Genomic DNA, 12,733 nt, shown 5'->3' with positions numbered 1-12,733 from the left:
ACTGTTAAGAGATGAAAAGGAAAGCCACAGATTGGCAGAAAATATTTTCAAGTCACATATCTGACAAAAGATTTGTATCCAGAACACATAAAAAACTCTCAGGGCACCTGAATGGCTCAGTAAGTCCTGTCTGACTTTTAATTTTGACGGAGGTCATGCATCTCAGGGTCTAGAGATCGAGCCTTAAGTTGGGCTCCACATCCAGAAGGGAGTCTGCTTGAAGATTCTCTCTCCCTCTTCCCCTCCCTCTGCTTGCATGCATTCTCTCTATAAAATAAAAATAAATTTAAAAAATTAAGAACTCTCACAGCTCAACATTAAGATAATAACCTAATAAAAATTGAGTGAAAGGTCTAAACAGATCTACCCAAAATATAGATGATTAGTAAACATACAAAGATGCTCAACATCATTAGTTTTTAGGAAAAAGCAAATTTAAGACCAATAAGTTTGGTCTTAATCATTAGTTTTTAGGAAAAAGCAAATTTAAGACCTATAAGATACCACTGTATGCCTATTAAAATCATCAGTTTTTAGGAAAAAGCAAATTTAAGACCAATAAGATACCACTGTATGCCTATTAAAATGATTTAGAAATAAAGATGAGGAAAAAAAAATAGATAGATAGATAGATAGGTAGATAGATAGATAGATAGATAGATAGATAGATAGATAGATAGATAAAGATGAGGGGATCCCTGGGTGGCTCAGCAGTTTTATGCCTGCCTTCGGCCCAGGATGTGATCCTGGAGACCCTGGATCGAATCCCGCATCGGGCTCCCTGCATGGAGCCTGCTTCTCCCTCTGCCTGTGTCTCTGCCTCTCTCTCTCTTTCTGTGTCTCTCATAAGTAAATAAAATCTTAACAAAAAAAAAAAAGAAGAAGAAGAAGAAAGAAAGAAAGATGAGCTGAAAGAAATATAGGCAGTGCCAAGTACTGGTGAGTATGTGGAGCAATTGGAATTCTCATTAATTGCTGGTAGGAGTGTAAAATGGTCTTGCTACTGTGGAAAATGGTTTGGCAGTTGTTGTTTTTAAGATTTTATTTATTCATTCGTGAGAGAGACAGAGGCAGAGACCTAGGCAGAAGCAGGCTCCCTGCGGGGAGCCTGTCATAGGACTTAATTAACCTCAGGACCCGAGGATCATGAATTGAGCCAAAGGCAGGCACTCAACCACTGAGCCACCCAGGCACCCCGGTCTGGCAGTTTTTAAAGTTAAACATACTATTATCATATGACCCAGCATTCCCACTCCTAAATGTTAATCCAAGAGAAATGAAAACTCAAGTTCACACAAAAAACTACATATGAATAATTAATGGTAGTTTTATTCATAATTGCCAAAATTGCAATCTACTTCAGTATGCATGCCATAAAGAGTGAATTTTACCAGTTTATTAAGTGTTCTTTAATGTTAATAATAATTTTTAAAAAACTATGATGGGGAAATATAAATGGTTGCAACTATAACATGTGAACCTAACTGTATTGTAAAGAAATAACATAAACACACAGAAGTGGATGAGGGAGAAAAGAGCTAATCTCAAATGATTTTTGAAACATTATTTTGGCTGAATAAGGCTAAACACAAAAGGAACTGTAGTTACTCAGTTTCTCACAGAGATATGGTTTGGCCGTTCTGAAACTATATAGAAGATTTGAATAAGTAAGTAAATGTATTATAGATAAGGAGAACCAGTTTTCTTACTGTTCAAGAAAGAAGTTACAAATAAGGAAAGGGGGAAGGCTGGATAATAACACTATGTTGTTTGATTGGAATTGTGAAGATATTAGTAGGATCCTATTTCTCTCTCACATGCCACAGATATATATGTATATATATGTGTATATATATGCATGTGTATATATATATATATGCAAATACAAATTCCTTTTATTAAATGTAGAACAACTAAGAGAAGTAATTGTTGCAACCAAGATCCACTGATTGATGATAAAATTAGTGGGTTAAATTCTGAGGAGGAAGAGGATATATGTATAATGTCTAATATGGCCCCAGAGATATGTATTAATTGAAATGGGAAAATCAGTGGAGAAATCTGGCAGACTACCTTAACCAAGTGTTCATGATTAAATCACCAGTGTCCACTTCACATACTCTCCCTCTGACATGAAACTGAGGTTACATTATTTTTGTGTTGTTCTTATTTTTAAAGTGCATAAACTTAAATCATGAGGAAATATACTCAGATTGGGTAACATTATACAAAATAACCAGTACTCTTCAGAAGTGTCAGCATTATGAAAGAGAAAGGTTTGAGGGATTGCCACAAGCTGGAGGAAATTAAGACAACATGGTAACCAAGCAACGTAGGATCTTGGAACAACAATAAAAAAGTTTATTAGTGGAAAAATTGGTGAACTTAAAATAAGGCCTTAGTTTAGTTAATGGTTAATAATATTACCAGTGTTAATTTGTTAGTTTTGATAATGGCACTATATTATGTAGATATTAACATTAGAGGAAGCAGGGTGAAGGGTATGGTAATTGTAATATTTTTCCAACACTTCTGTAAGTCTGTAATTATTTCTAAGTTAAAAAAGAATTAGGGACGCCTGGGTGGTTTAGCGATTGAGCGTCTGCCTTTGGCTCAGGATGTGATCCCATGGTTCTGGGATCAAGTCCCGCATCAGGCTCCCTGCATGGAGCCTGCTTCTCCCTCTGCCTGTGTCTCTGCCTCTCTCTCTCTCTCTCTCTCTCTCTCTCTCTTTCTCTCTCTGTGTCTCATGAATAAATAAAGAAAATATTTAAAAAAAAATTTAACCTCAGAAATAGACTTTTTCCAAAAAAGAAGAAAGGGAAGTGTTTGTTGACTTTTTTTTTTCCTGTGGAGAAATAATGTACACTTCATAAATAAACGGTTCCAGGAGATAAAATTGGTAGTTAAAGAAACATGTCTATTATCTTAAAGATTGTAATTTTCAAAGAGAGCCAATGAACTATTATTCTAAAGCCATAAAGTACCTCTAAGAATTATTTTCTTAATCTGTAGGGAAGAATTCTACTCACATTCTTTATTTCTTCTTCCTATTAAAATTGCTTCCCCCTCCCTCAAGCAACAAATGCTATATAGATGTTTAATATTTTGTCAGTATTACAGATTTAGGGGTTTTTTGTTTGTTTTTATTTTTGTAGTGGGCATCTTTGCAATAAAACCACAATTTAAAATATTATTTCCCTAGAGAAAATATGTTTCAAATTCTTAACAATTTAAACTTTCGGTTCATATCCCATTTGTAAATTGGATACAAAAAGGATAAAAATACAGTAAGAACTATAATTTCACTACCAAAGAGAGCATGATTAACATTTAAGTATACATCCTTGAAGAATCTTGTTAATGTACACATGCTCTATGTGTGTGTTTGTTGTTGTTCACGTTTGTTTAAATTCCAGATTGGACACAAGATGGGAGAAGAGGGACCTAGAGGGGACCTAATATTTCAAAAATAACCCTATTTTTTGGTATTATAGTTTTGTCTGAGTTTATGCTTATCCCTTCTCCATTTACACCTAGTATGGAGAAATAAATACAGAACCAAGGGAAAATAAACATAGAATCTTAGAATTGGACTCAATAAAAGAACCACACTGAGAGGATACCTGTCTCAGTCTGTTTAGTGTCTGACTTTAGCTCGTGATCTTGGGGTTATGGGATCGAGCTGTGCTTCAGGCTCTACCTGGAGTCTGCTTGTCCCTTTCCCTTTGTCCCTCCCACTGCTTGTGTTCTCCCTGTCTCTCTCTCAAATAAATAAATAAAAATCTTAGAAGAAGAAGAACAACAACAACAACAACCAACCAACAACCACCACCACCACCACCACACTAAGAAAATCCTGACATGTAGCCCATTCAGTGTGCTGGTGGTATATATTAAATTGACTGAATTTATTGAGTTCAACTTATGTACAGTAAATATACAGATATTAAATGTATAGTTTGATGAAGTTAGATAATTTATGCCCCCATACAATCAACAATTCAGGATACAGAATGATGATAGTTGTGGTGGGGATTGGAATGGAAGAGTTAGAGGATGGAATGATACTTGTTTGAGTATACCTTTTGTGTAGTAAATATTTAATATGTTTAAAAATTAAAATGTAACCAGTATATATGAGGGAGCATGTCAAAGGCAAACAGGAGGGGGGCGCCTGGGTGTCTCAGTAGTTGAGCCTACCTGAGTCTTTGGCTCAGGTTGTGATCCTGGGGTCCTGGGAGTGAGTCCCACATCGGGCTCCCCAGATGGAGCCTGCTTCTCCCTCTGCCTCTCTCTCTGTCTCTCAGTGAATAAATAAATAAAATCTTTTTTTTTTTTTTTAAGGCAAACAGAAACAATGCATCCAACTGTATTTCAGACATAACCACATTGGAGGAAAGAATAGAACTAATACAAGTAACTTTTTAAACTATAAACCTTCAGTCTGGGAGAAAGAAACTGCAGACAAATCTTCAGCTCTTAATACATTTGTTTCATATTGTAATATGTGTGACAGTTCTGAAACTATGTGTTAAAGGACTGAGTGAATTATTTTTTTTAAAGATTTATTTATTGATTCAGAGAGAGCGAGAGAGAGGCAGAGACACAGGCAGAGGGAGAAGCAGGCTCCATGCAGAAAGCCCGATGTGGGACTCGATCCCGGGTCTCCAGGATCACACCCCGGGCTGCAGGCAGCGCTAAACCGCTGCGCCACCGGGGCTGCCCTGAGCAGTGAATTATTTTGATGTTATTTAGAGTCAGGATCCTAACTATAAAACAAGAAATACGGATTCAGGAAAGTAAGGAAGAACCCTATGAGATTCAATAGGATGTATCTCTTCCCCAATCCTATATATATATATAGGATTATATATATAAAATGCATATCTCCTATCTATATCTGCCACAAAATTGTCATTGCAATGACACCTCAGAATCGGTGAGCACATAGATTTTGAATTCCTCACTAAAGGGAACAAGAGCTCCTTGGAGTAATGGCTCATTCTATTTAAGGGACAGGGAACATTAAAAGATAAGCCTTAGAACATCGTGTGCCAGAAAGTTAAAAAGTGCTTTAGACAAAAAAAAGGGGGGGAGCCCTGTCAAAAGGACACTAGAGCCAGATTTAGGGGGCTCACACTGACAAATCCTGGAATATGAACATCCATATAAAAAATGGCAATGGATTTATATAGCCTATTGAATAAAATAGGAATCCATAATTTCCAGGACAGATGATGAATCGATGGATAAAAAGGAGGACTTTTCTTCATAATATGATGTTGACTGTTAAATGTGAAGGGAATGATAGAGTTGGGGAAAAAATTAGCATTTTGTAATCATCATAGTGAAGATTGTGGCCAGAACCGTTCAGAGGTTGCTAAATCTAGAGAGAAAGTTTGATGAACAGGATGCTTACATAGTTTAAAAGTATCTCTTCACAGAATACTTGTTAGATACAAGGTAGGAAACAGTAACTATTAACTATATACATTGGAAAAAATCAGACAAAGTCTTGAGTAGGTGATGAAAATTAGTATCATCAAGGAGGAACAGACAGACACTGTATTCCTACAGATACGGTATCCTGAAAAGGACAAAATCACTCTTGCGGTGTATAACCAGAATCTAATCTTGAAGAAATGCCAGGCAAGCACAAATTTAGTAACATTTTATAAAATACTACTGTATATTCTTCAAAAATGCCATTGTCATGAAAGATGAGGAAAGGTTCAGGAATTGTTCTAGAGTAGAGGAGACTAACAAGACATGATAAGGAAGTACAACATGTGATCCTGAAGGGAGGGAAAAACATTGTAGACATTAAATTTTTTTTAATGTAATAGGCAAGGTATCTCATTTTAATTGTAATTTAATTTTTTAAGATGTTATTTGTTTATTCATTAGAGATACAAAGAGAGAGGCACAGACATAGGTAGAGGAAGAAGCAGGCTCCCTGCGGAGAGCCCAATGCAGGGCTCGATCCCAGGACCCTGGGATCATGACCTGAACCAAAGGCAGACACTCAACCACTGAGCCACCCAGGTGCCCCGTGTCATTTAATTTTAATGTAATAATTACTAATATGTTGGATTTTAATTTTTTTTTTTATTATTTATTTATGATAGTCACAGAGAGAGAGAGAGAGAGAGAGAGAGGCAGAGACATAGGCAGAGGGAGAAGCAGGCTCCATGCACCGGGAGCCCGACATGGGATTCGATCCCGGGTCTCCAGGATCACGCCCTGGGCCAAAGGCAGGCGCCAAACCGCTGCGCCACCCAGGGATCCCAATATGTTGGATTTTAATAAATTATAATCATTTTCTATCTTAGCTTACTATTTTAAAATAGCGTTACAGAAGATTTTATAATAATAGAAGAGTTTTCCTCTATAATTTTCAGTTACCCTAATGTACATCGCCATGTAACACGGTTTTGTCACTAAGAGATCAACATTGATTAAATGATACACCAAACTTACATACTCAGATTTTTCCAGTTTTTCCACTCTTTTTTTCTAGAATCAATCCAGAAAATTGCATTGCATTTAGCACGCCCACTTTTATTTATTTATTTCTTTTGAGAGAGAGAAAAGGGTGAGAGAGAGGCCAAGGACCTATATCGGGCACTCCTAATAAACCCACTTTTTTTTTTTTTTTTTAATTTACTCATGAGAGAGAGAGAGAGAGAGGGGGGCAGAGACACAGGCAGAGGGAGAAGCAGGCTCCATGCAGGGAGCCTGACGTGGGACTCGATCCTGGGTCTCCAGGATCACGCCATGGGCTGCAGGTGGCGCTAAACCCCTGCGCCACCGGGGCTGCCCTACTTTTGTTTTTTTTTTTAATGATCATTTGGCTTTCTATAAAATAAAAAAAACATTTATTCATGAGAGAGAGAGAGAGAGAGAGGCAGAGACACAGGCAGAGGAGGAAGCAAGGTTCCATGCAGGAAGCCTGATGTGGGACTCGATCTGGGGACTCTGAGATTACGGCCTGAGCCAAACACAGATGCTCAACTGCCTAGCCACCCAGGCATTCCATATACCCACTTTTAAATCAGGCTTTATCTTAGGCTAATTAAAAGTACATATGGTGGGGTGGCTGGGTGGCTCAGTTGGTTAGGTGGCCAACTCTTGGTTTCAGCTCAGGTCATGATCTTGGGGTTGTGGGATTTAGCTCTGTGGGGCTCCACCCTCAGTGGGAAGTCTGCTTGGGATTCTTTCTTTTCCTGTCCATCTGTCCCTCCCCACTGCTCATGCTCTCTCTCAAAAATAAATAAATCTTGTAAAAGAAAGAAACCACATTTAAAAAACCCTACATCTGGGGGTTCCTGGGTGTCTCGGTTAAGTATCCCCCTCATGATTTGGGCTCAAGTCATGATCTCAGGGTCATGAGGTCCAGCTCCCTGTGGGGCTCTGCTCAGCCAGCAGTCTGCTTGGGATTCTTTCTCCCTTGCCTGTTGCCCCTCCTCCCTCTCATGCTTGCATGCTGTCTCTCAAAACAAATTATTTAAGTGTCTGTTTAATGAAAAGCAATAAAATTGGACCTTTACCTGATACCATATATAAAAATTCAAAATAGATTAAAGATACAAATATAACTGTTAAATCTATAAAACTTTTTAAGAAAACATAAGGGTAAAGCTGCCTACCTTGGTTTTGGAAAAGGATTCTTAGATGACAACAAAGACATGAACAACAAAAGAAAAAATAGATAAATTAGACTTCATCAAAATAAAAAACGTGTTTTAAATGTTGAAAGACAATCTTATAGGAGAAAATACTTTTAAATTTCATATCCTATAACGTATTTGTCTAGAATATATAAAGAACTCTTACAACTCAATAGAAGACAATTTAAAAATGGGCAAAGAGGGTACCTGGGTGGCTCAGTAGTTGAGCATCTGCCTTTGGCCCAGGTTGTGATCCTGGGGTTCTGGGATCAAGTCCCACATCAGGCTCCCTGTGAGGAGCTGCCTCTCCCTCTGCTTGTGTCTGTGCCTCTCTCTGTTTGTCTCTCAATGAATAAATAAATAAAATCTAAAAAAAAAAAAAAAGGCAAAGGATCTGAATTGACATTTCTCCAAAGAAGATGTGCAGATGGCCAGGAAGCACATGAAAAGATGCTTAACATCATGAGTCATGAATCTAAAAAGCATGCCGAATGGAAGAAGCAAAAAGAAACCACATGTTATATGGTTCCATTAATATGAAGTGTCCAGAATGGGTAGTAAATCTCTAGAGGGGTCAGAGACATTAGTTGTTGCTTAACTCTGAAGTGAAGGGGGGAAAGGAATTAGAGGGTGATTGCTAAAGGACATGTTTTTTTTTTTTTTTTTAAATAGAGAATTTGTTTTTTTTTGTAAAATACACATGAAATTTACCGTTTTAACCATTTTTTTCAATGAACAATTTGGAGATTTCTTTTTGAGATGATGGATGTTCTAAAATTATACTGATGGTTTCATATATCTGTGTACTAAAAGCCATGAAACCATACACATTAATTGTGTGATTTGTATGGAATGTAAACTGTCTCAATAAAGCTGTTATAAAAGAAAAAATATTGCTCTTAACACCTGTTGATTAAAATCAAGGGGCTCACAGCTAAGCAGAGAACATTTTGGAAAAATAAATTTACTGTGGGATATCTGCCTTTGGCTTTGAGGATTGAGTCCGGCATTGGGCTCCCTGTGAGGACCCTGCTTCTCCCTATGTCTGTGTCTCTGCCTCTCTGTATTTCTCATGAATGAATAAATAAAATCTTAAAAAAAAAAAAAAAGTACTCAAGCAGGATTTATGTGGCTAGATCCACTTTACTGATTACAACAAGTAGTGCAAGTTTCCATTAACCTGTCTACTACTAATTGAAATTGAAATGTCATTAGTTGTTCCCAGGACCCACTACACAGTGTTTTTTTTTTTTTGTTTTTTTAATTTTGAGAGAGAATAAGAGTGAGTGAGAGAGAGAGAGAGCGCTCTTGGGAGGTGGGGTGTGGGGGGACAAAGGGAGAGGGAGATAGAGTCCCAAGCAGGCTCCACGCCTTGTTGTGTAGAACTCAACACAGGGCTCAAGCTCACCACCCTGAGATCATGACCTGAGCCAGAATCAAGAGTTGGAAGCTTAACTGACTGAGCCACCCAGACCTCCCTTAAAAAGTTGTTTAAAGCAACACAGTAGAGGTATAACTTAACATATGTGCTATTTTTTAACACGTTTATTGAGGTATGAATTGAATGCTATAAGTTCACCGACTTTAAGTGTACATTTCAGTGATTTTTAGTAAATAGGATTTATACCTATTCCCATAATCTAATTTTAGAACATTTAATTTTGGGAATTCATTCAAGGCTAAACTGAAGATTATTTCTTCCACAGGTGATTTGAGATGATTTTGACCCTTTTACAAAGTCATTTTAAATATTTACAGCTATTCGTGTGTGTCTGTTTAGTGAGAGTTTGGCTCTGGGATTCCAAAGAGTTAATGATCGTATTTCTGTTATATTTTTATTACTTTGTTTTCAGAATTTCCACAGGAGTGGTAAACAATTATATCTTTGTAGCAGTGTTAATTCTGATTAGCAGTTGTTTACAATAGACATGATTTGTCATGTTGAGAAATTACCTTTCTAATTTAGGTTTTCTAGGAATTTGACCTTCCTTGTAATTGAGTACCTTTAGTGTTGGGCCCTTCCTGAGTTTTCAGCATTTACTGAACACTGACATATATATTTAGCTCTTTGACTTTCAATAAAATGTAGTAAATGAGGGAGCCTGGGTGGTTCAATCCATTAAATGTCTGCTTCTGCTCAGGTTGTGGTCCTGGAGTCCTGGAATCCAACCTTGTTGGGCTCTCTGCTCAGCAGAAAGCCTGCTTCTCTCTCTCCCTCTGCCCTTCCCTCTGCTCATGCACATGTGTGCAGGTGTCCATGCATTCTCTCTCTCTCTCTCTCTGCCCCCACATCCTAAAATAAATAAAATCTTTTTTAAAAAATATGGTAAATGGTGAAATGTTTTCCTAGTATCCAAATCTTTGGCATTTCTGTGATGATTGTGTATTTTATCCAAATGAAAATTTATTTATTTATTTTTAAGATTTTATTTATTTATTCATGGCAGACATAGGGAGAGAGAGAGGCAGGCCCGATGCAGGAGCCCGATATGGGACTCGATCCCAGGTCTCCAGGATCACACCCCAGGCTGAAGGCGGCGCTAAACCACTGGGCCACCAGGGCTGCCCTGAAAATTTATTTTAATGTCCTTTGAGTATTTGGCTTTTAATTTTTATGTAGAGTGCTTTTGTCTATATTTTCAAATGAAATTGGTATTGTCTATTTTGTGCTGTTTGTGAGCTTTTAGTAATTTATTGGGTTATACTGCCTTCATAAAATGAATGCGATAGCTTTTCTTTTGTTGCCACTTATATCCTGGAAAGTTCCCCTGGTAAAACTATTTTCCACTTACGACTCTTTGAACGATAATTGATTGGTATTCTTTTCAGTCTGCCACTGTTGTTTGTTTTCCTCACATTTCCTTTAAGTCAGTTTTAGTAATTTTTTACCTAGAAAATTGTCCATTTCATTGAGATTTCAAATTTTATTTATTTATTTTTAAGCTTTAGTTCACTTTTACTTTTCTTGTATAAAATTATATGGTAGTCATAGCTGGAGTCTGGGTCCTCTACACAGAGACTCTGGTGTGGATCTTTATAAGATGGTCAGTGAATTCTTGATAGGGAAACTTGGTGAACAGAGTCTCTTTCCAGAGATCAGGGGTGAGATAGCTGTAAGTCTTGGAGATCGCATCAAAAGTAGCCTTTGGCAAAGTTCCCCAGGGTGGCAGTGCAGCCCCTGGCTGAAGTGTAGCAGTCATCAGTACCAGCCATCATCAGTAGCTTCTTGGGCACAGGGGCTGAGACAATGCCAGTGCCTCTGGGGCAGGGATGAGATGCACCAGCATAGAACCACAGTGGCCAGTCACCTCGCATGGGACAGTGTAGGGCTTGCTGATCTTGTTCCCCTAGGAGCCTCGCCGCCCGGGGATGATGGAAAGCTTGGCCAGGATGATGGTCCCACGGATGGCAGTGGCTACCTCCTTGGAGCACTTGACACCCAGACCAACATGTCCATTGTAATCTCTGATGGCAACAAATGCCTTGAACCTGGTCCGCTGGCCAGCACGGGTCTGCTTTTGCACGGGAATGATTTTCAAAACCTCATCCTTGAGGGATGCCCCCCAAAAGAAGTCAGTGATCTCAGATTCCTTGATGGGCAGGGAAAAGAGATCTCCTCCAGGGACTTGATCTTTATGTCCTTGACCAGGCAGCCCAGCTTGGTGACAGGATCCACTCCTTGTCCTCTGCCTTGCCTCCGAGAGTGCCATGGCCTTGGCCCCAGTTGCCACTCCTGAAGCCTCTGCAGGCAGCCTCCCATTCCCATTCTGGGGCCTCTGGGCCCTTCTGCAGAACCAGTGTCATCTGCCATTTGGTGTTCCCTGAGAGAAGAAGTGAGATTTCAAAATTTTTAGCATAGACTTATTTATATATACTAGTCTTGTTTTGTCTAATACTATTACAATTTCTGTATTTTTTTTCTCTCAACTAAATCACTGAAAGATAAACCTACTTTATTTTTCTCTCTAATGAATAGCTCCTGGGTAATTTGATAAGTTTTACTATGTATTTATTATTATTTTAAAAATTACTTTAACAGTGTTTGATGTCCTCTTTGAAATGATAGCTTATAAATGCTTCTATTCTCAGAGAAATGATTGCCCTGATTTAATGGATTTATTTTTACAATGGTCTTTGTTTTTTAGGCACGAGATGTGCGCACCAATGAAGTGGTGGCTATCAAGAAAATGTCTTATAGTGGAAAGCAGTCTACTGAGGTGGGTGAAATGGATATTTTCTCACTGGCATATTAGAGAATGACATGCTGTTTTTTTAATGGGGGTAGATGGGAATTCTTACAAAAAGTATAATGAAAAGTATAAAAAGTGTATATTTCGATGAATTCTCTTTCAGAAACTACATATACCCATTAAAGTTGTATCTAAAACCACAAAGAGAACAATAGAACAATAGTGGCATTACAAAAGCCTCCCAACTTGTGCCCCTTGCTTTTAATTTTTTAATAAATATGCAACTGAAATGAGCTTACTTTTTTAAACAGTGGATTAATATATAACTTATCTGTATCATAGAAGAAGTACCAATATTTATAAAAGTAAACTAGAGGGATCCCTGGGTGGTGCAGCGGTTTGGCGCCTGCCTTTAGCCCAGGGCGCGATCCTGGAGACCCGGGATCAAATCCCACGTCGGGCTCCCGGTGCATGGAGCCTGCTTCTCCCTCTGCCTCTCTCTCTCTCTCTCTGTGTGACTATCATAAAAAAAAAAAAAAATTAAAAAAAAGTAAACTAGAGTGAGATACATTTTACAATAAATTATATTGCTTATAATCTTTTAATGGTTTAGAAATTATTGAAGGCTTGTTTTAAACAAACTTTAATAACCAACAGGCAGTTATATCTAGTCTGAAAAATAGGCAGTGTGTAATAATTTGAAAAACAAAATCATTGACACTACTTTCATTTGCTAATATTCTGATTAGTTTTTTTCAGAATGTATTCTATTTAACTGTATAAATTTACTTTGTAACATGTATTCTACTTTCTAAATCTAGGATCTTTTGGTTTTAATTTTTAAAATTAATCATTTTAATTGTGATAAAT

At 37.7% G+C, this 12,733-nt stretch overlaps 1 protein-coding gene and 1 pseudogene across 2 annotated transcripts in view; one reads left to right on the top strand and one right to left on the bottom strand.

Moving 5' to 3' along the window:
* TAOK1 (TAO kinase 1) overlaps window positions 1–12,733 on the top strand; it is a 158,677-nt gene that overhangs the window by 74,877 nt on the left and 71,067 nt on the right. For both annotated transcript variants that reach the window (XM_072779213.1, XM_072779212.1), the window contains exon 3: window positions 11,819–11,890. In XM_072779213.1, coding sequence (XP_072635314.1) covers window positions 11,819–11,890 — 72 coding nt within the window. The remainder of the gene's footprint in view (window positions 1–11,818; window positions 11,891–12,733) is intronic.
* LOC140605611 (small ribosomal subunit protein uS5 pseudogene) lies at window positions 9,436–11,477 on the bottom strand (annotated as a pseudogene).

This window comes from Canis lupus, chromosome 16, assembly GCF_048164855.1.
Source record: "Canis lupus baileyi chromosome 16, mCanLup2.hap1, whole genome shotgun sequence".
Classification (NCBI taxonomy): Eukaryota; Metazoa; Chordata; class Mammalia; order Carnivora; family Canidae; genus Canis; species Canis lupus.
Note: the sequence above shows the minus strand (reverse complement) of the source record. Positions and strands in the feature narration are given on the sequence as shown.